We start from the raw sequence: 26,731 nt of genomic DNA, 5'->3' as shown, positions 1-26,731 counted from the left end.
AATAAAAACCTCTGCTATTTTAGTTTTTTTTTTATTAATTTAACATAAAAGCCAAATAAACTATAAAGTATAAACTCAAACACAAATAAGGTTAGAAGAGATGATTAAAACAACGTAAAACAAGCACCATGAATAAAAAGACACGGACCATGTGGAAACACCAACAAATTTTGGGCATCCTACTTTGTTGATGCCTTTTCATATATTCACCGCAAAATACTCATATATATATATATATATATATATTCAGAGATCAAATAACAAAATCTAAAATATGAAGGTACAAAAATACTTTTAATTTATTAAAAAATAAAAGAAAGCACACATACTGTTCGAACACTGGACGAATCAAACAAATTTTCCATTCGGGAGCCTTGGACGCTCAACTGCTCTGGCATGCATAATGTCTTTAGCCAGCGAGGAACCATCTCAAGACACCTCCATAAATAAAAGACAAAAAATCTGAAATCACAAGGCAAGTTCTACTGTTTTTCTTTTCCTTTTTTTTTTCCAGGTGATTTCCATTTTCCTATACAGGAGCGGACACATCAATGTTCCAAGCAATCACTTGTATTAACCCCAGCACTCAGGTGTTAGGGAATGGTCTCTCTTGTAGTCCTTGCAATAGTCATAGACCATGTGGTGTCTTTGGACCCATCTCATGCTTCTATATTGTTGCCTTGTGAGCCCACCCGACCGGAACGGAGAGGCGGACACAGGGTGGCACCAGGCTGGTGAATAGGCTGAGCAGCCGCTTGCTTTGAAATTGGTGTAACTAGCAACAAATGGTTGATATCTGTAATCAGCTTTGTATTTTCCGTTTTCAGTAGCCCAAGATGAGGCATCCCAGATGGAACCGTACACCCACATCGGCCTCAGTGGAAAGGTTGTCGTGCTTTTCCTCGGGTACCTCCTAATGGGCACATCATCCACGAGGAATCTGAAACATTTATTCATTACAATTTACAAATTTAATATATATGAATGCGATGTGACATGATCATTGTCTACAAGTCTCATAGGTGTTGTTGCTTGCTCTTTACTAATGCTGCAATGTACGTTTGGTTTTGAGGCCAGCTGGGAAAACGAATTTATGATTGATGTTGTAGAAGACACAACATATAATAATAGCATGTTTGATATATTTTTTTTATAATGTTGTTTTTAAAAATATTTTTTATTTAAAAATATATTATAATAATATTTTTATTTTTTTAAAATCATCATATTCAAACAATATAAAAACAAATGTGCTCGTTATTTAAGTGAAGAGACAGTAATGATGCTAAATGCCAGAGAGAAAATCACCACATAAATAATGTTATTTTCTTACCCTCTCACAGGAAACTTCTTCCTGTCCTCGCCGATCATAAACAGACTATAACCTGGTTCTTTACTAATTAATTAGAAGAAGCTTCGTGAGCTAGCTAGTAGCTCAACAATAACAGTCGAGTAGTACGTGATCAACTAAGAAAAATGAGAAAATCTCTTGTTTGAATACTATCATTAATTTATATCTTTTAATCTAGTAATTAAACATGTGATCAATTAGAAATCTTGAGTTAATAAAATAATTACTCGCCCAAGAATTGTGTCAAAAAAATATATACATAATTTCAAAAAAATAATAATTAGAAGAAGATTTTTTTTTAATTAATGTGAGTGTTCGAGCCAACTTGTATATATCTCGATTAATTTCATGAGTCTTAAAATTAACAGTCATGTAAGCATCTAGTAACCCTGAAGAGACTCGAACTCATGATCATTAAAAAATAAATTCAATATTTGACCAGTTGAGTTGCCCTCGAAATAAAAAAAACATTTTTAACTTGCTTGGTTGTAAAATATTATAGGTGATCACTGTAGTGGTTAACTTACATGATCTCCTTGGGACTCCAAAGAATGGCATAATAATGGAAGGTTTTGGTTGGATCGAACCATAAATGAAACTTCATTTCTCTCCCAATGATTCTCCCATCCCCACTTCCTCTGATGTAAACATTGGTCTGCAAAGTGTAAGGCTTCCCAAATGTTGTGCCGAGAAATTCTATGTCCACTTCATCATGGTACCCAGGATGAGCTTCGCTATTTGAAAGCTGCCATTAATTGATTACAAATATTAATTAATTAGACATTAATACAAGAACATCTTTATATATACTATACCGACTACTGTGTTAATTAAAGAAGAGTAATACTAGCAGAGAAAGGTACGTATTACAGTAAATTATTATGAGCATATATAATTTAGTCCAATCCTCACATAGAAAGCTGTTATAACTCCCGCAGTGTAGCCAGGTTGGAGCTTAATGGAAGCGCCAAAATACCCTGATCGAAATGGTTTAACTGATTTAAATCCACTCCCTGTTACGAAGATAAAAAAAACAATAGATTATGATAAATTAAATGTGCAGAAAGCTTTATGATTAGATACCTAACAAAAATTAATTCAGACAGCTAGCAGAGACGCATTATAATGTCAGGTAGCTAATGGACTCGAGTTAAACCTGATGTGCTATCTAGCCAGATAGTCAACGCATTCTGGTCTACTCGTTGATGTGAATAACCCCAGAGATTTCTGTATCCTTGGTAAAAGCTCATTGACCTGAACCTAGAACCTGGCCAGTAGCCAGGTGAAGGTGGCCATTGAGCATTACTAGAGGAAGGAACCATAAGAATGAGAAGAAGTAAGGGAAAGAGAGCCATGAATGAGGGAGTCGCTAGGATGTGGAGAACCTGTATGGAGGAAATAGAGTGTGTGTGTGTGTATAAATGCAGAGAGTGAGAGATCAGAAGGCAATGTTACGTGGAGGAATTCAGTATGGCTGGCAGTGGTACAGTTGATAAAGAAGGGAAGAGATTAGCGGGTCCCCTTCCTCCATTGATGGGTAGTGATTTGTTGTTCATCAAGGGTCAGAGAATCAGAAATTATACTTGTAAATTTAGATAAAAATATGGCAGTTCGTATCTTAACATAAACCCAGGTTGCAGTAAGTGAACACTGCATTTTTGTCCATTTCACAACAACTTTCTTTCCTTATATTTATGGGAAAACCTGTGTAAGATTAGGGTTTCGTGGTTGGAAATAAAGGTAGGGAGAGAATGGTAAGCAGGTGTCTATTAGGTTTCTGTGAGTATAGAAAATTGGACTTTTGGACCAAAGTCTCTTTCTAATTCAAAAGCTACACGTATTCTTGTCTCTCAGCTTTTAACATGACAAAGGTGGAATAACCTAAATCATTGTTTATTTTTTTTTAAAAAAAAAAAACTTTTGCCGACCCAATTTCCTCTTTAGGCATAGGGATGTCAGCTCCGAGACCAAGCGGGATGAAATGTGGGTTAGATTCTGATTTAGTCAATTTTGTGAAACAAATGTGAGTTATCGGGTCTTTGATCCTCTGTTCTTCATTAATTGAGTGGACCATAAGGTATCTGAAACGGGGTCCCATGTTAGATTTGATTATGAGCGTGTGTCTGCCTGGGTAATTGGGAAAACTAAAGGTGATGATGTTGTGTTCATGTTGTTTGAGTCATCAAACGAGTCCACAATTGTTGTAGCTTAAGGCTAAATTTGGGATTGTTATTTATTTTTCTAAGTTATTTTGTTTCCTTTATTTTATTTAGAAAGATGTTTCATTAGCTATATACCTTTTAATTAGGGCTTTCCCTTTAAAGATTAAAATCTAAACTTATAACTAGTATAAATAAAATTGTCTATTTTATTTCTTTTTTTCTTTTCAAAATATTGCTCAGATTTTTCTATATTGTCATGAGATTATTTACAATGTCTAAGTTTTTTTTTTTCAAGACTTTTTCATCTCAATGTCTCTTGATTTTCATCTTAATATCAATTTATTATTAAAACAATCAAAAAAATACAATGAGCTCTAGTGAGCTAATTCATGAATTGAATCATAACATCCCGTGACATTAATAACTTTTCAAGTTGTTTTTTGTTGTACTATTTGATCATCATGGCTAGAGATCATAAAATAAGATGAGGTCATGATGGAGGATTTTGGTTTCTAAATAAGGAAGTTCCTCCTAGAAGCCCAAAGTTAACAAACTAATAATTAAAGTATTTATAAAGTTAGGTTTCACAACTAGCTTGTCAATTGGCATATTAGGATTTGGATGATCATGAAATAAATGATTGTGACTCAACATCTAGTTTTGAGAACCCATATCACGAGTGTGATCAGAGATAGCAACCTTTGTGTTTGGGATGATCACTATGAAGATCTAAGTTTTACAATGGAACTCCCCAAGTTTGCAAGCTCCTATAAGCTAAGGAATTTATTGATTAACTTCATTAGGTGGAACATATATTTTAGTACAATGAGGTCTCGAAGAGGATAAAGTTGAAGTTGATCACCATTGGGCTTAAGGATCGTGCCTCTGCATGGTGAGAGCAGTTGAAGAGAATCGACAAGTGACAGGGCAAGTTCAAGATTTATGACTGAGACAAGATTAAGAAGATAAAGACACACTTCTTTCCTTTCCATTATACTAAAACCTTGTACCTATGACTCCACCTGTCAAGGTAAAGAGCGAGATTTATTGATGATTATTCTGAGAAGGTAGAGGAGGGTGTAGCCTCTAATGACGAAAACAATACATATAAAAGTATCAATAGAAAGTGTTCAAAAAGTGATGGAAACAATAGTTTTGTTTACAAAGACAAGCAACAATCAACTTCTAGTATTTTATCATTTCTGCAATCAAACGAAAGATCCTTAAGACTTAAAGACACACAAGTGTTTTGTAATAGCTAACCTCTTTGTTCTGGTATACCATAGAAGCAATCGAATGAAAGATCCTTTTGAGCTATCAAAGTATGATGTTGTCATTACAACATATTCAATTGTCAGCATGGAGGTACCAAAGCAATCTCTAGCTTATGAAGTTGATAAAGATAAAGGAAAAAGGAAAAAGCCTTCGGAATTTTTTATGGATTATTTATGAAATCAAGATAATTTGAATTTATAAATAAGTTCTTTCCAATTTGAGAGACCAATGCATGAGCTTTTTGGGATCATTAATTATTTTTTTAAATTATATTAGTTTTTTATTTAGTTTAAGAACCATAATAATATTGAATTATTTATTAATTATATACTTTTAATAAAAAAAATCTTTTTTTTCTTTTAAGGATTAGGATTTATGTTAGGTGTGAGATTATTTATAACATCCAAAGGTTTTTCCCAAATCATTTTCATTTCAATCCCTTCCTAATTTCCATTTTAATCATAATTTTCATAGTTTTGCATGTAACAATTTCTTTCACACACAAAAACAAAAATGAAAGTTTGAAATTAGCAAAGTGATGATGTTCTAAATATTAAATATGCCTAGGAATGAGGATTTTGTAGTGTTTGAATTGTGGGTAATTATAGTATCACTTCAATGTTCGCTTTTCTAGAGTTCATGAAATTGATGGTTGATAATAGAAGACCTGACACCTTCAAAATAGTTTTTTTAATGGGATTTAGGGACCCTCCGATAATAAATTCTCATTTCAATCCCTTTCTAATTTCTATTTTAATCTTAATTTTCATAATTTTGCATGTAACAATTTTTTTCACACACAAAAACAAAAATGGAAGCTTGAAACTAGCAAAGTGATGATGTTCTAAATATTAAATATGCCTAGGAATGAGGTTTTTTTAGTGTTTGAATAATCACAATATTACTTAAATGTTCCTTTCTTCAGAGTTCATCAAATTGATGGTTGGTAATAGAATGTTTGACACCTGTAAAATATTCTTTTTTAGTTGGATTTAGGAACCATCTAATAATAAATTCAATGAATTTTTAATAGGAAATTGCAATAAATGAGAAAATTGATATTTAATTCGAAGAACAAGAGTGTGTGTTCTTAGTTGTGTATGATAAATACTCAGAAAATGAGAGTATGAATATTTTAGAGAATAGAAAAAGTGTGAGCCCTACACTTGAGTGGTTTAAAGGGTATATATAGCCTATGAACTTTGTCATGTTACTTAAATAAAAGGATTGAATCAACATCTTCTTATGATGACATTAATGAAGGATATATATCATTTACGCAATATCAATGATAAATAGATATTTGTTACCCAATAGTAATGTTGATGGAAATATGGTTGGCTCCTTAGAAGATTTTTATGCATCTAGGGATATAGGGAGATGATCAGTATTGGCTTTTAATATTTTATGTCAAAAGACATAAAAATAAATAAACAAATTCTTATAAGCTAATATGGGGCCTAAAAAGATTATCAAGTCTATATGTATATGGACTTGGAATGATTTTGAATCCAATGGTGTTGGGTTTGACACCTTGCTAGACTCATATGCATTTGGGCTCAGTGCATAATTGAACTCAAGAATATTGAGTCTAGCATCTTGCAAGACCCATATGCACCAGAAGTGTAATATGTGGCTAAACTGAAAGATGTTAGGCTTGGAATTAAGCTAGACCCATATCATATGGGTTTGGCATTTTGCCAAGTATGGATACATTAGGTTATAACCTTACCTTTGGCCTTTTTAATTTTGAGCTTTTAAGTAAATGTATGACACAACACACACACGGGTGCACTCTCTCTCTCTCTCTCTCTCACACACACACACACACACATATATATAATACATTGATCCATCAGTAGCTCCTCAAGTCTTTACGTATTAAATACACAAAGATTTAAAAGGTTACCAGCTTTAGTTAAAGACTTTTTACCTTTCCAATGAGATTTGTGTCCCGTGTAGAATTGTTAGGATTCTTTATGGCTAGGTGGCTTGTTCTTACTGCAAGAGATGGTCAGGTGGCCGATCTGTATTAAAAGAGGTGTCTTTTAGAAAACAAAATGGCAGCGTGCATTCAATGCAATAATTGATTAGATATTTGGAGATCTGAGATGACATGAAAGGTCATTCATCTAACAACGAGGGTGAAAAGTTATTTCCATTATAACCCTAACCATTCTTGCTTCAATTTTTTCTTTTTACTTTTACTCATTATAATATTTGTAAAAACAATTTTGTTTGAAGAATCTCTGAGCTAGTTTGCTTCATTATAAGAATAAATTGTCCTTATAGGTATCTTCCACCAAATATTTCTTTCTCCTTCTTTTTGAACAGAAAAATGGATAAAAAAGAGTTAGATTTGACCCTAGGAATAAAGGATATTGCCTCATCTAGTGAGAAGTTCAGGTTCCAACTAAAAAATAGAGGAAATGGTAGGGGACGTGGGTTCATTAGATTAGGCCCCAAAACTAGAGGGGGGAACCCCAACATCCACCTCTGGTAGGGGGAGGTAGTTCTTCTTATTAAAGAAGTTCTTCCCCTACCATTACTAGGGAACCTTAGGGGATGAAGATGTTTTCTTTTCTACTTTAGGTATCTTATTTCTATATCATGAAGAGTTCAACTAGAATAGTAGACCGGGTGTTGTATGCTTTTTTTCCCCTTACACGACACTAACTGCCTGATTAGAAACCTTAAGATAGAGGAACAAACTCTCAGTTTGTCTTGGCTGTGACAAGATTTTAGGAGAGAAGAGATAAATTTTAAGTTCTCAAAAGCTTTCTAGCAATCTAGTGTCCATTTAAAGTTTATAATATTCTCCAAGATCTAAAAGAAAGGTAGGTTGCATTCCTCTAGCTTGGATATGAATCTGTTAAAGACGATCAAACCTTAGTGAAGTGTTGAACAAATTTAACCTTTTAAGGATGATTCATATCCAGTATTACTTTAATCTTCTCAAGATTGGGTTCTTTTTCCTCATTGTTGTTAGAAAAATCCAAAAAAATTCCTCCTCTAATGGCGAACATGTACTTGAAAGGATTCACCTTTATTTGACATTTGCCCAAAACCAAGAAAAAACATCTTCTAGGTCCTTTAAATGTTGTTTAAAAGTCATGTTTTTAACTAGCATGTCTCCATATAAGCTTTCATATTTCTTATAGTATAGTGTTTGCACACTTTGTTAACTATCTGTCTGTAAATAACCCTTTTATTTTTCAAGCCAATAGGATTGCTCTGTAGCAAAAAGTTTTTCCTAATGTAATGAAAGAAGTCTTCTTATATTTCTAGATACATAAAAATATGGGAGTACCCTAAATTAACATCTAAAAAGCTTAAGAACTCAAAGACAGTTGTAGAATCTACCAATTTATCAATCATTAGGAGTGAAAACTATCCTTTGGACATATTTTATTCAGGTTAGTGAAGTCCACACACATCCTCCACTTTCCAGTACTCTTATTCACCATAACCATATTATCTAACCAATACAGATACATGACCTCACTGATAAACTCAACAGTTAATAGTGTATCCGTTTCTATAGGTATTGCATGTTGTCTTCCCCCTTAAAATATATTTTCTTTTGTCGAATACAAAGGAAAGTTAGGTCAACTTAAGGTCTGTAAGCAACTATCTCTAGGCTGATCTTTGGCATATTTAAAGTGTTGAAATCAAAATTAGCCTTTATAGGTGAGGAATAAATTTATCAATAATTGTTATTGAGGTGGTTCCAATGCGGAGCCTATCTTGGTAACAACCCTATCTTCTTACCACAAAGATACTTTTTTTAACTATTATTTGGCCTCAGTTCTGACCTCTACTCTCTTCTTCAAAGACCCTTAGTGGTCTATAACCAAAGACCTCTTGCATTTAGGCATTCAAAGACACAATTCCTTGAAGCTTTTTGGTTTTCTCTTACAATGACAACTTTTTTTTAGTAGAGAATTTTAAGGTCAAATATCATATGCTTATGACTTCATTGATCTAATGCAAAAAAGGTCTTCTTATTATGGTGTTGTAAGTAAGAGTTATTCTTATCACTATAAAGGTTTGCTGAAGGATAAAGCACTTAGGGTAGGTACTTATTGTGATTGAGATATCTAAAGCACCCTTCACTAACACTCCTAGCCCTTTAATCCTAACAATTTTTTTTTTACAAGAATCATCCTTGAGGGATCTATCCCTATCTAGGACATCACATCTTTGGATAAGATGGTAACTGAGCTCCTATCATCTACCAACACCTTGTAGTCTTGATGATTGGCTAGAATTATGAGAATTACCAGTGCATCCACATAGGGGTAAGCCACCCCTTCTTAATATTTTAGAGTAAAAGTTATAACTTGTTTTGTGGGTTCTATTAATGAGTCATTGTGAGGACATGTTTTCCATACTTTCTCTAGCTGAGATGCACCTTAGAATCACATAGATCTCAGGTAGGCTTTGGGCAGGCTGGATAGACTTTTCTCTATCACGTTCCATATAGACATGCCCTTTGAAAAAAAAATAGCCTTTGGCTATCAACCTCTTAATTTTTTTTCTTTAGTATGAAGCAAACTTTCGTATCATACCCTTTATCCTTATGGTGAAAGCAAAATTCTTAAAGGTCCATATGTGTGGAGTTGACACCATAGAAGGTGGATATTGAACAAAGTATGTTCCCTTGATGGTTGTAAGGACTTCTGTTAGGGTGGCATTTAAGGAAGTCATATGTGTCCTCTCAATGTATTGTATGTTTTCCCTTGCTAGCCTTTCCTGACCATTATTAGAATTATTATCTTTGCTAGGAGAACGATTCCATTTGAATGGTTTCTCATCCTCATTTTCCTGGTAGAAACGGGGAGGTCTATGCATCAACATGTTGGCTTCCTATACCTGTATGTGATTCTTCATGACTTGTTTTACCTTTAATAGGCCTTTGTTTAGTAAAATATATAAATCCTTCTATATAGAATGTTCCCTTACTCTACTTATCAAAGCCTTTAAGACTAATAGCTCAATCAATTCTTTTAACTTTAACATTTCTTTGTTGAACCTCTTCAAATATGCCCTGGTGGATTCCTTTTTAAATGAGTAATGCTGAATAGTTTCGTAGAGCTTCTTTTAGCGAGTATACTGGTGCTAAATCATGACATGAGTTTAGCACAGAGGTTATTAAAACCCATGATAGAGTCTGGTTCTAGGTTATTATACCAAGCTCATGTTGACCCTCTAAAGGTCGTAGAGGAGGTCTTGTACATAGAATCACTATCTTAGATGACCAAGTCAAGGTTTCTATACATATTTTGGACGTGTTCTTATGGATCTATAAGGCCCTTAAAGTTGTTCAAAGTAATCTTTTTAAAGATGTACTTTTTAGGGATGAGGGTGTATAAGAGTCAACTAGATAAATATGATCCCTTTATTTCATAAGAATCGTAGACCTCATCTTGTAAGTATTTATTTCATGATTTTTCCTTACTGTTGTTTAATAAGCTTTAGAAGCTAAAGAATTCTAGCATGGAATGGTGGGGCTGATGGTTAACTTCAATCTCGCGGTGGCTAGAAGGTTCACCTCTAGACTGATGATATATTGGGAGAAGTTCATGTCTACGAGAGAAATCTCTGGAGGGACTATGAGATCATTGGGGAGGAAACTTTTCCAAGTTATTTTGCCCAGCATCTTTTAAAGAATACAAAAAATATCTCCTAGAAAGGAGGAATGTTTAGGAGGTTGAAACTAAGAGATCTACCTCTTATGTTAGGACTTGCTGGATGGCAAGGCCCGAGGTTGCTTTTGGGATGTCAAGACAACTTGGTTAAGGGTTTGAATCTAATTAATAAGTTTTCATTTAATTGATGAGTTGTTGAAACTACTGACAGAATACTGCTGATAAATATTTTTTTGTTTGAAGTGTTTTTTTAATTTATAAATTCATTAATGATTATATTATTAATATAATAACTGACATAACAAAAATCATTGATGATAAATTTTTCAACTATCAGTTTCCATTCATGATTTTAATTTTTTCCAACAAAATCAATATTTAACTACCAAACGAATATTTTATCAGTATTATCCAATATTCCGGTTGTGAATCTTCTCCTTCGCCATAAACTCTATCATCAGTTTAAAAGTTGAATATTTGAATTTCAACATGCGGTTGGAAATTCCTCCCGGGCCAATATCTTGTATTGTGTGTTTGCATATCATTGATAAGATAACGTCGTCATCCTTGGAGTAATATGTATGAACATTATTTACCCAAGGAAGAAATTAAATTGAGAGGGCATTGATCGTCTCAATTATTCTCCTAGTCCTATTAGCAACTTTTTACGGAAACAATCAAGATCATCTCAATTATTATGCAATATGAATGGAATTTTTTATTTTTTTTTATTATTATTAATGTTGGTATCCAGATGAGTTTATATGTATCTCGATTAATTTTATAGGTTCTGAAATTAACGATTATATAAGTTTTTAGTAATTTTAAGATTTATAGAATTTAAATTAATAATTTTTAAAAAATAAATTTATAATATAATTAATTAAACTATATTTTTAATATTTTTTATCTTTCATCTTTGAAAACGACATTCTTGAGTTAATTGGCACTGACACAACCTTTTCTATCAAATAAAATGGAATTTATTATCAAACATCCCATCTTTGTGATCAAATGTCAGAAAGCTATCCTTTTTTCTTATAAAATAGGAATTTCAAAAAAAAAAAAAAAAGAAGTTATCTCCGCCAATGTTGTGTTTGTTAAATTTAAAGGACTTCATTTTCTGCATATATATAAATATTAAATACCTCTAAAAGTGTAGTTAATTTATCAATCAACTCCAAAAAAATAATTTCATGATACCTATGAAAGATTTATATGGAATTTGATTTTGAACGCAAAGTAACTTCAAATAATTAAGCACATAAAATACAATAAATGTAAAAAATAAACATAAAGCTAAATTTACTAATTTTTCTTTAAATCCATAAATAAAAGAATTAAAAATAATATTTGAACATATAATTGAGCATTTGATTTATTTTAGAAAAATAAATCAAATGAATAATTGATAGTAAGGTGTGGAAATTTCTATCATGGTTTTCGAGTCACGAAATTGGACATGATGGCTCTCATGTGATGAAGGTGTGGAGAAAGTGAAAATTTATTAAGCAGAAAGCTGAAGGTAAAAGGATAGATCAAGGAATATATATCTGAATTTAATTTTAAAATTAAGTTAATTCTAAACGTTTTTCAATCTACATATATTAACATATTTAGCAAGAAATAAAAAGGTATTTTTTTGTTGGTTTTTGATAAATACATGAAAATAATTTATTAATAAAACATGAAATGTCAAGAGAATAATTGATAGAAAATAAAATTTTGAGAAGAAGTTGATAAAATCAATATATTTTAAGAGGAGGTGAAATGTTATTTTCCGTGTATATAAATTATAAGCACAAACAGCAAAAACAATTCTGCCCGCATATAAGTGTGTATAATAAATATATTAGAGACCACATTAAATTGTAAAACGAAACATATTTATTTTAGGAATCCATTATTATTTATGAATATTATTTTTATTAGACATGCTAAAACACTAATTTATCAACTAGCTAATTAAAATATTAATTGTAACATAGATAGAACTAGTTTACCGTACGTGCCATCTGGTGGGTGAAATTAAATTTTTTTTAATTTAATAAAAAATATTAAGATTGGAAAAAATTATTGGTGTTTTTATTAAATTTGAGTTAGAATATTAGCCTTGAAATTTTTTTATTTAATTATTTATTAAATTTAAAATTAAAATTAAACTATATAAGAATTACTCTGACGTGATATAATAATAATAAAAATAACATATTTTTTGGCCGAGAAAAAAATCTAATATAAAATTGGCATTAAAAAAATATTTTTATTAAATGTTTTATTTAATTTAAATTTAAAATTAAATTATATAAGAGTTACTATAATATAACTAGTTGTTTCTATCAATTTTATAATAACCTTATAATAATAAGTAAAAAAAATTTATGAATAAAATTGAGAAATAAAATAAATAAATAAAACCTTTTTAATTGAACTCTTCGTTAAAATTAAATAAGATGAAAGTTTTGTCGACATAATTCAATCTATTATGTTAAAAAACAACACCAGCGACTATTAAAAAGAGTAAAATGCTGTCGGTTAGACGCCACGTGTGAACTAAATACAGCATGGCATTGGAGTTGTACCATTGTACCACAACAGCAAATTGCAGACAAGAGCCTTTATTGCAGACCAAACCATGAAGGGGAAGGGGACACCAATTTTACATTAAACGGAGGTCGTATGGTGACACTAATGTGTCGGCCACGCAATCTATCAACGAGAGCTGGTTTATTTTTTATGTTTTAAAAGTATTTTTAAAATAAATAAAATGTTTTTTTTATTTTTAAGTTGTTTTGATTTGATGTATTAATATTAAAAATAAATTTAAAAAAATAAAAAAAACATCTTAATATATATTTTTTAAAAATTAATCAATATGATAATAGTAAAAATATTAAAAGAAAATCCAACAGTGAAGGCGGGTGAAAACGAAAATGGACCCACTCGACCGACAAATCATGCAGCTTAGCTGAGGACGTGTATGCGTACGATGATTTTTTTATTTTTTATTTTTTTTATTTTTAATATGGTGGATCATCTTTGTCTCTTTTTGGGTCTAATGTTAGTGCTTTCAACTCAACTTGTTTCCTCTCCAATTTTGTCTTCGCTCTTTTCCTTTCCTTTTAGCTACGACTTCAGCTTCACGTACATATATGCACGAAATTAGCAAAAGCTATATGAGGAAGGGGAATCACTACACCACTCCTCACATGTTACTGTTTATTACCACAATATATATATATATATATATATATTATTAAGTTTATTAGAAATTGATTTCTTTTATATTTCCATCTTTCAACATTTAGTTTATTAAAAATTAAATTTTTATTTTATTTTTTATATGAGGTTATCATGATTTTAGAAAAACATCTCGGTATTTGATTAATACTCAGTTTTATGATTGTCCAATTTTTTTATCATATTATTAAATAAAAATTTCAAAAAAATATTATAAATTGAATTTCATGATTTATTTTTCATTGGGTTATCATGATCTTAGAAAAATATGTCAGCATTGAGTTGGTGCTTGGTTTTTTTTTTGTATCTATTTTTTATCATATTATTAAATAAAACTTTATTCCAAAAATACCTAATTATTGAAAATTAGGCTTTATAGTTTATTTTAATTTATTTTTTTACGGAGTTATTATAGTTTCAGAAAAACATCTTGATATTGAGTTGGTTCTTAGTTTTGCAAGCATCTATTTTTTATCATATAATTAAATAAAAATAATTTTTTAAAAAGTTATTAAACTCAATGAAGTTCATGATCCAAGTTGTTGATTTGATAAATTAATCTATGTTTCAATATTTTTTTACGTAAAAAATGTTATTTTTTAAAATCAAACCATGTTTATTAAATGTTCAAGGTTTTTTTAACATGTAAAATTAATTGAGTCACGTAATAATAACTGTTATATAATTTAATTTTAAATTTAAGTTAGATAAAAAAATATATGATTAAGATCCTAAGTTAAAAAATTCTGGTCCCACCGAAGCGCAGCACAATATATTATCTAGTGAATTTCTAATAAGCCATTTTTAGTGACATGAAGTTAGTTATTATTTACTGTTTGCATTAAAAAGATGCACTTAATGGGATATTTTAACCAATGCCATGTAATTCAAATGATGCTATCGTCCTCATTTTTATTAAAAAATATTTAATTCAAACATTTTTTAAAATAAAATAAAGGATTTTCTAAACACCCAAATAAGTATATATATATATATATATATATATGGAGCATGCTTCATTTACACACACACACACACACAAACTAGAGGGATGAGACACTGGACATAGCTGTTCCATCTTTTCTATGGTTCATGCTGGGTTGGATTAGACTAGACAAATATTCTTCGAAAGACACTGGATTAATGCAGCTGTACACCTTTAAAACCGTTGGAAAATTTATATGTTAGCTCATCTCGAAAATTTCTTGACGGTGGATTAAAATATTGTTTGTAGGGAAATATTTTTTTTGAGAAGTATTTTCTTGATTTTTTTATATTTAGTTACATTATTAAAAAAATGATAAGAAAACTGGTCACCGGATTTCACTTTCCGGTAAAACAAATAAACCTTTAGATGGAGGAAATAATTTTTTAGTTTAAAAGAGCAGAATACATTTTGACTAAAAAAACTAAATAGGTATAGCACTTTAATAATATATTAATAAAATACTTTATAATATAATATTATTAAAAAATAATAAGTTACTAATATATTTATATAGGAAATAATATATATATATTAGGATATATTAATATACAATATAAAAATATATTAATTTGATATATTAGTACATATAATACTTTAATTTAAATAATATTGCTAGAAAATACATTATGCATTGCCACACATTATAAAATAATCAATTATTCAATAATCTATTTTTTTTATATAAAAACTACTTTTCAAAATAAAACTATTACCCAAAAAATAAATGAGACCATAGTATCTCACATGCATAATCATTTGATACAAAAGTTGTTAATTTTATTCTGCCTTTTGTTTTCTCTCATTGTGTCTCTATAATTCAAAATATTAATTTAATATAAATAATTTCAATTCAAATCTAAAGATAAATTAATTTGAAATTATGCAATACAAACTGCACAATGTCAAACATTTAAACATAATTTAAAAATTTCTAAATAATCAAGTGTTAAGACTAAATAGAACTTTAATTACTTAAAATAATTCAACACAAACAAAATGCTAAAATATTAAGAAAGTAAAATGTTTTAATATAAAAAAAATATAAATCAAGCATCATCTCCATCATTAACATAAAAATAAAGATCTTGATTTTATAATGGTATGTAGTGAAAATCATCAACTAAACATTCTTCATAATAAATTTATGTGTGGTGATTGTTTTTTTCTATACATTCAGTCTCTTATTGAAAGTTATATATGATATAATAGCTAATGTCTTGACTTTTATCATGATTAATATAGAACTTTGATAAAATCAACATGGCCGACACAATACTTTAATTTTTATCCTAAAAGGTGTTAATTTATGATTCAATTAACTTGAATAAATCCAAGTAGGATTCATCAAAGACAACTCATAAGATTTTTTTTAAAAATTTTTCTTAAACAACATTGTTTTTGGATATATTTATGTTAACTCGTTAATTCCCCCGAGTTGATCCAACAAATCAACATCTCCTAGACTGATTTGATAACTATAACATCATGTAGCTTTTATCTTACATGATATAAACATTTTTGTTTGAAAACTATTTTATGGGCGATGATAATCTTTATTTGTAGTTTCAACTTTTTGCTGATAGTTATGACATGATAACTAGTCTTTTCAATTTCATTAACATAAACAAATTTCGTAAAATGATCAATCTATGTTATTTTGGTCCATTATAAGATCAAGAGCTAAATTTTTTTTAATATATTTAATAAGATAATTCAAAATATTTGAACTAATACAACCTTCAAAACTTCTACAAATAATAATCATACCCTTAAGTAAGGACTGATCGATGGAGCCAAGGCATTTAGTAATTTGGGCAGAAAGCAAAGAGGGGAATTATTCATTGTCAAGTTAGCAGCGACCTTGAGTTTTTAAGAAGAGCAAGTCCGCAGGATTGGAGACTTTAAGTGGCAAAGTATCCTTATTTTACGAGGACACGTAAGCGGCAAGCATTGGTGTCTTAATTTGCAAGGATTCCTAGCATAAGTCGACAGCAGCTCATGGTTTAATAAATAGTTGATTTCAGCAGCTACATTAATTAATTTCGTAGGAGATAAAGTGGGGGGCAGCTTCTTTAATTGACAAACACACAATGTAAGCAACTATGTTTATTTAAACAAGAGTTGAGTTCGGCAATTGATCTCTTGGGCTATTAAGCTTGAGGCAACATTAATGGGATGTCACATATCTTCAATCGGCAGCCTTGTTTTATTATTTTTAGGCTTGGGTATTGTTTACTTAACATATTTTGGGTTATTTTTTTATTTGGGTTTTAATATTAGCTCATTAGTCTAAGTGATCGGTTATGGTTTTTAACCCCCCCCCCACATTTAAGGGTTATCACATGAAAGTTATAACCCAAAATAAGGTCCAAATTGGGTCATAATGCGTCTACGCTCGCGCCCGACTCCACGTTGGGTAAGGGATGTGCCCGTGCCCAACCTCATGTTGAACCGTGATGCGTGCACGCCCAACTCAATGTTGGGTCAAGGACGTGTTTGTGCCTAACTCCATGTTGGGCCATGGTGCGTTCACATCTTACAATTATTTTTTCTTTTACTAGATCTCCACCAATTGAATTTCCTCTGAGAATAACATTGATTTATGAAAGAGACTAGTGAGAAGGCTCGACTTCTTCTCCTTTCCATTTCATCTGTTTTTAAAATTATTATAGATAGCCTTTTGCAATAAGCCTTTTTTTCTTGTTTTTTTAGAGCAAAACATTTTCCAGTGTCATAACCCCCTATCCTGTAGAATAAGAAGTACTTTTTTCGATTCCTTTTGCTACATCTCCCATCATGGGTGGTGGATATTGCACATACTTATTTTCATGTGATTGTTGTAAAAACCTTAACCTTGATGGTGTTTAAAGTAGTAGTTATCAATTTTGTATATACCATTCTATTTCATGTTGGGACCTGGTATTACCCCTAAATGGTTGAGCATCTAAAGAAGGATGCATGTTATTTGGCCTTAACGACACTTCCCTTCATTTATTGAAGCGAGGATGCTCTTTTCATGACACACTAGATACTTCCACTCGGATATGAATCTCTATCAACTATTTTACATTGAGTTGATTTCTCTTAGAGAGAGCATAAAGTCATTATCAAAAGGATTAATTATGTATTCCACTACTAAGGACTTTTAGTGCTACAGGTTCTAGTACATTTTTCACATTCAAATAGGCTCTGGTGCTTTTTTTTTCTAATTGAATAATGGAGAAAAGTTAAGTTGAACTCTTTTTGGCAGGAATGCTCATACTGAAATGAATGATCAACTTGTCACACAAGGCTAAAAAACTAGATATGGAACCTAGTTTTAGGCCTTGATACTCAACTCGTGTAAAACTCTGAAAAGTAGTTGAATCCTTGCTTATAGCTTTCAAGTCTTACACCACCAATTCCAAATCATTCCTCAAATTTTAAATATGTCTCCTATGGTCTAACAATCTATCATAGTTATCAAAGTTCATTTTACTAGCTACAGAGTCTCTGTAGAGGCACGTGTTCAACACATTGTCATATGGTCGTGATCTTTTTATCTAACTGGAGTCCTTTTTATGCATTGCCTCAATAGTTCTACTTCTTTTAATTCATTTTCAATTATCTATGTACATATAAATTTATACACATTAATTTACGGAAATTACAACTCAGTAATAAAATTGACAAAATATAAAACGGATCCATTAAATAAGCCACTATTTATATCATCACAACACATCCAAGTTGGTAATTCGACTTAAGTTTCAAAATTTACAAACAAATATAATTTTAGAAAATCTAAAATAAACCATAGGATGTACAAAATCATGTATCCATACAACAAGTTTGTTAGAGAAAAAAATATAAAACAAGTAAACACAAAAAAATACATATACTGCAAAAATATGCAATATAAAAATTGACATTTCAAAATTGTATTAAAATTTTAAAAATGGTAAATTTACTTACTTAAAATAAAAAATTCACAATAAAATTATTGTTGTGACTGGAAAAGTCGAAGAAGGATGAGTTTTGTAGAGATGGGGGGTGATGTGGGGGGGTTGTTAGTTTCAAAATTGAAGGGGGGTTTGTTTAGTTGCAAAGGAGAAGAAGGAGAAATGAGGGAGGAAAGGGTCGACTAGGTCATATATTAACTATTACTGATGGAATTACCGAAAAAATATTTTCGTTTGTCAATCCATCGACAATTTTATTGGTATAATTAGTGACACATCACTGTACGACTTTCAATGTTTGAATTCAATTGTAATTCCATCAGTAAAAGTGTCCACAAAAAATTATATGTCGTGCTTTTTGGTTTTTTTAAATTCATTTTATTGCGACTGGGATTCCCTCAGTATTTACCAATAGAAATATTCTGTCGGTAAATACCGACAGAATGGTGATGGGAACAATTTAGTCAGTAAATATAGTGCCAAAATACCAATGAAATATTTTTTTCGGTAATTTCGTTTGTATTCGTAGATTTTTTGGTAGTGAAAGTCCTAAACAAACTAGAAAATCTAGAAAAAAAAAATAACTAGCATTACTAGAATCTTTAGTGCCTTTGTATATCCAATTAATTGGTCATCACCCCGAGTACAAGACCGGTGTTGACTATTCTCAAAGACATTTTTTACACAAGAGAGGTCATACTATATAAAAAAACTTTAACCGGTCAGGTTATAAGTTTGCTTCTTACAGGTCACCAGTTCAAGTCTCACAAATTTCAAGGCTATTAAATAAAAAAAAAAAAACAATTGCCCGTTAAATAAAAAAAAACCAAATTAAAAAGATATGAGTTTTATCTTTTGGCAATCGTGATTATAACTGGCTGAAACAAACTTCTATAATTCTTTATTATGCCTAAAAATCTTGATCCTGTCATTCAAATACATCAGCTATTGATGGCTTCGAGGCTAGATGCAAAAGCAAAGTTGCTAGAAACCCGCTCATAGCAGTCAAAATGTTTGGAAGCAAGGCAAAATGCAAACGAAGAAAATAGAGAAAGAGAGAAGAAAAGAAAAACATCAAATGACTTGCATGCTCGGACAAGATTATAAGGAAGGCAATTGCCTATTGTCCTATAAAGTCATTCTCTGCATCACCTATCATCTTAAATTCTGAAAGGCATAATCATTTGAGTTTGTTAGAACTATATATGTTTTGGATTAAGATGGTGTCGGAAATGCTAAGAATGTGCTATTGGTCTTTCATTAGTCACTCAATTTATAACTCCGTATCTCTTTGGATATCTCCCATCGTGTATCTGCACCAAGAAGGAGAGGTTTACTCATGACAACATTGTACCAAGTCTAGCTTAAGTGTGATTAAGAATTCAGAGGCAGTTATAACTGTATGAAAATTGGGAGTAGGAGAAACTAAATATCAATATATGAAAATAATGATGATGTAACAATGATATTGGAAAAATAAAGATAAAACATAGAAATAAATGGAGAACACTACCAGAAAATTGATAAATACAAACGGAAATACCAAGATAATGTTTTCATCGGTAAATTACAATGAATTTTACCGATGAAAATATTCTCTCGGTATATACCGAGGGTGTTACAGTGAAAAAAAAATAAAAAAAATCAAAAGTATGAGACGTGTCATTTATACAAACGGAATTACCGATGATTTTAATACCATCGGTAAATTCGTTGGTACATTGTTCACATCTCCTTAACATTGTTCATCATGTCAATTACCAATGGAATTATCGATGGAATTTTCTGTCGGTATTTTTTAGAGAATTTTGGAACTGTTCATTTCTCAATTCCATTGTTAATTATTGTTCTTTACAGACAAAATCACCAACAAATTGAAAAGTCGGTGCTATTTGGTGGGTTTTTTTATTTTTTTTATTGAATTGAATATTTAAATTAAATACTACAGAAAAAATCACTAATCGATTGAAAAATCGTCGATGATATTTGATGGTTTCTGAAATTTTATTAATAAATTAAAATTTTAAATTAAATATTACAGACGGAATCACCGATGAAATGGTTAAAAATATTATTATTTAATTATCCACTGGTAAAACTATCGGTAAAATACCCCAATTAAAAAGACTAGAATCCCTCATTCATAATAGATAGACCTCCTTTTCTTCTTCTTCTTCTTCTTCTTCTTCTTCCTCCTCCTCCTCCTTTTATGTAAAAAACATCAACATCCCTTTCTTTCTCTTCTCTTCTCTCCACAACTCCTATTCTCCTTCACGCTCAAGTATGTCTTCTTCTCTTTTCTTTTTTTCTTTTGTCAGTTTTTTTAATTAACATACTTATGAATTTATTTTTCTTCTTAGCTTCACTCTCAACTACATTAAGGTAAGATTTTTTTTTCTTCTTATTCGTGTTTTTTTTCATTATATTTGTTATTTTATTTTATTTTTAAAATTTTCTATTCTTAATAATTGTATGAATGTTGTTGTAAGATTATTTTTTTCATGTGAGATCAATTTTTCAGTTGATTTATTTATAGGATTTTTAAATATATTTTAATTATTTAATTATTTTTCTAGTTTTCTTAAATAGATTTTTAAAAAATATGTTTTTAAATAATCACCGACGGAATTGCATACAATATTTTTATCGGTTATATTGCAAGCTTCCCGAGGAAAGTACCAATGGAATGAAGTAGGTAAATGTTTTTTACTATTGACGGATTTATCGACAGATAAAAAATTACCAATAAATAATTCACTGACAGAGCATTTCCGTCTATGATCCCGTCGGTAAATTAATTACCAATAGAATGATGATAGTATAAATACTGATAAAAAATTTCATCGGTAAATATAAAAATTCTAATAGTGGAACTTGAAGAATATAAAGAGAAGGGAACTTAGTGGATAACAAAGCTAATAAAAAAGCATTCTTATCTCCTGTAAAAACAATTGATACCAATTGGATTGTTATTCTCTTCTGCAACAACTATATATCATTATAATGGCAGTAAATATGAATAAATCTACACTATATGCTAAATTCTATCAATTTTGTTAATATAAAGTGATGTAGGAAGATTTTTAGAGAAAATTATATATTTTCTTAGTTATGCTCGTATTTAGTTTAGTAAAATATTTTCCTTTATGATATTTTTATTTTATTTTCTATTTATTTTAGGAAATCAACTATTGTGATTGACAATTTTATTTTATCTATTTGGTTTAAGAATCATTATAATAATTCTATAATTATTTATTAGTATGTTTTGCTACTTCAAGGTAAACTTAGGACTAGCTAGTATAAAAAACTTAGGACTAATATAAATAAGGTTGTTTAACTTATATTTTAACATCCACTTGAAAGAGAAAATATTTAGTAATAAAATTCTGAATTATGATTTGTATATGGTGACTTTATTCAATGTAATTTTGTGTTGTTTGTGCTTGTTGTCTTTCTTGTATTGTTTTTATTTGTGTTTGTAGGTATTAGAACCAAACAATTCCTAGTGGTTAGTTGTTGTATTATTTATTTTAATGATGATTATGTTAATAATGATAGCATAAACAATGACAATAATGGTAGAGATGATGTCATTAATAGTGTCCTCAAGTTGGAGATTGATTGAAAAAAAACATTAAAGGTGATTAACAAAAGAAAATTATTGATTTAGACTATGTTGATCCATTTTATTACAAATTTACTATTATCATAAAGGTAAACTCGTTTGAGGATTATATGGATATAACATATGTTGATGAAGGAAGTTTGATATTTGCAATACATTACTTTATAAAACAGTGGATGAGAAATAATTTGACAATTATAGTTGATATCTAAAATTATTATATATAAAAAACGAAGAAGAAAAAAGAAAGTTTTGATTGGACATTTATGAGATTGAGACAAAATTAATTTGAACTTAGGGATGAGATCTTTCCAACTCGGATAGACCGATGCAAAAGGATTTTGAGGGGAAATTAATTAATTAATTAATTAATTTTATTCATAAATAATTTAGAAAAACATTTTCTTTTTATGATGTTTTTTTTTCTATTTAGTTTAGGAATCTTTATAATAACTCCACAATTATTTATTAGATTTTTTTATTTCAAGATAAACATGAAATTAGTATAAATAAAGTTATTTAACTTGTATTTTAGCAAATTAGTTTAGGAGAAGAAAATATTTAGTAACCAAATATCAAATTAAAATTTTTATGTGGTGATCTATTCAGCAGAATTCTATGTTGCCAATATTTATTGTCTATTGTTTCCCTCTAGCCTCTACATCATAAAGCCAGACTTATGTATTATAGCAATCAGAACACAAATATCTTCTCTTCGGAATTTCTTGCTTTCTAGTTGAAGTTCTTGCCCTCGTATGTCTGGCCAAATTGCCAGTTTTTAGGGGTAACATGCCATGAAGTCGAGTCCCTGTCATCGCTTGCACTAACACGGAAGGATAGCGACTCTCCAAGCAAAATAGCACTGGTTTTCCAAGTTGTCCCCCAATCTCGTTCCATTTGCGTCCACTTGAGCTTGTCATCTCCCTTCACTTGAACACCAACAACATCTCCAGCTCCCCCTACATTCCACACAATGACCTGATAGAACCAAGGATTCCCCAATATAGTGAATCGAATACCTCCTTGCTTCTGGCATGGAACCCTGCAGGGAAAATGAACCCTTTTAATTAAGAAACTCAACCCTTTTAAATTGTAAAATATTGCCAAATGGGAAAAGATTGAAAAGTCATGTGACCTGCGATATTGGATTGGAATAATGCCGGCCTCGTACTCAGCAAGCTGGCTAAATACAGGCTTGGCTACATCGAAATGCTCACGTGGCACATTGCACCAGCCTCCATTGTCATTTGGGAGAGATGGATTTGGTGGGCAATGGTCAGTTGCAGTGACAATGAGAGATGGCTGCCCTAGCTTGCACCATTGAGGGTTGTCAGCGCACTTGATTTCGAAACAAGCACCACAGGCCTGTCCATTTTTGAACAGAACACTGCTCAGTGCAGCTGTATTCATGCCATATCCTTGGCCCGCAACATCTTTGTAATTGCATGCTCCCCCTGTACAAAAAAACGTTAGTCCAGGAACAATGAAAATAATCTACTAGTAGTTACAATTAATATCGTCGGATGCGCGAGGACTCGATGTTCTTTGTTTCTTTTTTACAATATATTTTTAATGAAATATAGAAAAATGTTCTCATCATACTGCTCTTGGCAGGAAGCCACGCAATATTGAATGGAATTTTAGCTAACGAAAAGACCATATTGGAAGTTGGATTTGGTCGTTTTGTAAGGTGAGCAGGATCATCGATCACTTGTGAAGGGTAAAAAAAAAAAAATAGGGAAAAAAGGAAAAGAAGGCATCGATACCGAATGTTCCTGAACTGCCTTCATAGAAAGTTGCATGAGCTTCCTTCCATGTGCCTGGCTGGAACTTTGGTTTATGCCTTTTGGGAAGTTCAATGTCGTGGGCTAGTCGTCGAATTGCATGGTGAATGGCTTGTTTTCCTGAGAGGGAAGGTTTTAATTTTGCCTGGCAATTAGGAAAGGCAATGGCTAAAAGCAGCAATGTTGCTAACATAGGTTTCAAAGGCGATGCCATTATATATGCTGGCGTTAACAATCTGATAAAACACCAAGTTGGCACAGCCTTCGTTATATAATTTCTCTCGAGAGAGATATGTTAAAGATGTTATGCTATATCCTTGATGGGGCAACAGGTATATATAGTGCTAGATTTTGCAAGTCTGTTGTACCTAACTATATAGGTTAGGAAATATTAGAGAGCATCCAAAGGAATGATGAGGCCGCTAGGAGAGGCATGGCATTCGCTCTGTGCCTTCCCCTTTTTAGAAGCATATATGAACTGTTCTTATAACATTCCTGTTTTCCTGCTTGCCATTGTTGAGCACAGGCTTTAATTTTCCCTCCCAGCCTGATTCAAGTACCATGCACCCATGTTTAGGAAGTAACACCGCAGAAAAAAAGTGGGATAACGGCTAGGGAATTACCGATTCTGTCAACATCTTTTTTCCTCTGGCAATGGCAGCGGAATTAACCACCACAACATCATATTGGAAAAGTTGGCTTTTAGATTTGATTTTTATATACATTTAAAGTCTAATTAAAAATAAATCCATCCATTTTGGTTAAAAATTTGATAGAAAATATTCTCAATATGATTCTATAACATGAAATATCATAATATCTAAACCCAATTTTAGATGAATTAAAAATTAATCTTGAAGTTGGCATAATATAAAATTTTAATCATATAACTTTGTTCCATATTAGAAAAATAGAAACTTTTTTTTTAATTAACGTGGGTGTCCGGGTCAGTTTACGCGTATCTCAACTAATCTCACGAGCCTTGAAGTTAACAACCATATAAGCTTCTGGTGGTCTTAAGGTTTGTGAGACTCGAACTGGTTACCTCTAAGTGATAAATTTAAGATCTGACCAGTTGAGTTACACCCCTCATGCTAAATAGAAACACTTCTTCTTTCCATGGCATGTGTGTAGTTTTGCCCATATTGAAAAAATAAAAATTCTTATTTTCTTGTGTGTGGGGGTCTTTGTCCCGCATATAAAAAAAACACTCTTCTTTTCTTTAAAAACCCTATATAAAGATGTTTTTGTTGGTTTATATATTGTGCTCTGTATGTTTGTCCATTTTATTGTTAGTTGTTTATAGTTTATAACTTGTTATTTGATAAAAATTTAGATTTAATTAATAATCATTTTTATTTAAATAAATTTAGTTTTATTTATTAAATAGATTAAACTTTCTTTGATTAAATCTAACAAAATTAATCGGTATACTATATTATTATTTGTTAATATCTGATGATCTTATCCTGCTTTTAACATTAACATCATGTAAAGAGGAAATAAAAGTTACTATATGTCAAAGATGGGTCGTTCCATTAATAACTCATGACATAAAAGAGAAAGAACAAGTGGGTGCAGTTTTTGTCTATGAAATTAAAAAATAAGATTGGTGCCAGTTACAGATCAATTATTTGAGACATGATAAGCTACCTAAAGACTTACGACATAAGATAGAGGTGAGGCGAAGAGCTTCTCGCTTCATATACTTCCAAGACATTCTTTATTGATGTTTTTTTGATGAAATCTTTTTACATTGTCTTGGAGAAGAAGAAACTACAAAAGCACTAAAAGAAACACACTCGGGGATCTATTGAGCGCACCAATCGGGTCCTAAACTTCACTTTTGAATCAAAATAATAGGGTACTACTAGCCTGCAATGGTGAAAGACTGTATAGACTATGTTAAACGATATCAAAGTTGTCAATTGCATGCTAATTTGATCCACTAGCCACCCGAGCCTTTACACCTAACAATTGCTTATTGACCCTTTGATGCTTGGGGACTTGATGTGATAGGACCATTATCGAGAAGCTTTGTGGGGCATCTTTACATATTAGCCGCAACAAATTACTTCTCAAAGTAGGCAGAAGCTACAACATTAAAAGATGTTAAGAAAGAGATAGTTGTAAACTTCATTCAGACAAACATCATCTACTATTATGGGGTATCGAGATATATCATAACTAATAGTGGAAAGGAGTTCTACAATACAACCATGAACAAGTTATGTGCACAGTTCAGTTTCAAACAACACAACTTTTCTATGTACAATGCTCCGACTAATGGCTTGGCCAAAGTTTTTAACAAGACCTTATACAATATTCTTAAGAAGGTGGTGAATTGCTTAAAGAAGGATTGATATGATAGAATTAGAGAAGCGTTATGGGCTTATCGTACTACGTTATAGACGTCGACTCAAGTTACTCCATATTCCTTGATATACGAGGTTGAAGTTGTTTTTCTACTAGAATGTCAAATTCCATCTCTAAGAATTGTAATCCAAGAAGGACTCTCTAATGAAGATAATGTCCATCTATACCTCGAAGAACATGAAGCTTTAGATGAAAAGCATCTTGAGGCACAACAATGATTAGAATGTTATCAAGCATGACTTTACAAAGCTTTCAACAAAAAGTTGTGACTGCGCTCATTCCAAGAAGGAGATCTAGTCTTGGCAATATGACGCCCAATAATCATGTTAAAATAC

General features: G+C 31.0%; 2 protein-coding genes across 2 annotated transcripts; both read right to left on the bottom strand.

The window, feature by feature from the left end:
• Positions 1-275: 275 nt before the first annotated feature.
• LOC133677710 (probable xyloglucan endotransglucosylase/hydrolase protein 32) lies at positions 276-3,116 on the bottom strand. Its single transcript, XM_062099839.1, has 4 exons — positions 2,508-3,116; positions 2,264-2,364; positions 1,879-2,096; positions 276-940 (listed from the first exon to the last, which is right to left on the bottom strand). Exons 1-4 carry the CDS (start codon positions 2,704-2,706, stop codon positions 574-576), a joined length of 885 nt encoding a protein of 294 aa, XP_061955823.1. The 5' UTR covers positions 2,707-3,116; the 3' UTR covers positions 276-573.
• Positions 3,117-22,968: 19,852 nt separating this feature from the next.
• LOC133677527 (expansin-A4-like) lies at positions 22,969-24,234 on the bottom strand. Its single transcript, XM_062099607.1, has 3 exons — positions 24,003-24,234; positions 23,372-23,690; positions 22,969-23,278 (listed from the first exon to the last, which is right to left on the bottom strand). The coding sequence occupies exons 1-3, from the start codon at positions 24,232-24,234 to the stop codon at positions 22,969-22,971; spliced, it is 861 nt and encodes a 286-aa protein (XP_061955591.1).
• Between the last annotated feature and the right edge of the window lie 2,497 nt (positions 24,235-26,731).

Source organism: Populus nigra, chromosome 17 (genome assembly GCF_951802175.1).
Source record: "Populus nigra chromosome 17, ddPopNigr1.1, whole genome shotgun sequence".
Classification (NCBI taxonomy): domain Eukaryota; kingdom Viridiplantae; phylum Streptophyta; class Magnoliopsida; order Malpighiales; family Salicaceae; genus Populus; species Populus nigra.
The sequence above is the reverse complement of the archived record's forward strand: the minus strand, read 5'-3'. Positions and strand labels throughout refer to the sequence as shown.

Coding starts and splice junctions, on each gene's coding strand:
- LOC133677710 (XM_062099839.1), bottom strand. CDS start 2,706: ATGGCTCTCTTTCCCTTACTTCTTCTCATTCTTATGGTTCCTTCCTCT. Junction 2,097..2,263: donor GAGTTATAACAGCTTTCTAT/GTGAGGATTGGA, acceptor AATTAATGGCAG/CTTTCAAATAGCGAAGCTCA. Junction 941..1,878: donor TGGAGTCCCAAGGAGATCAT/GTAAGTTAACCA, acceptor TAAATGTTTCAG/ATTCCTCGTGGATGATGTGC.
- LOC133677527 (XM_062099607.1), bottom strand. CDS start 24,234: ATGGCATCGCCTTTGAAACCTATGTTAGCAACATTGCTGCTTTTAGCC. Junction 23,691..24,002: donor AGGCAGTTCAGGAACATTCG/GTATCGATGCCT, acceptor TTTTTTGTACAG/GGGGAGCATGCAATTACAAA. Junction 23,279..23,371: donor ATTCCAATCCAATATCGCAG/GTCACATGACTT, acceptor TTTTCCCTGCAG/GGTTCCATGCCAGAAGCAAG.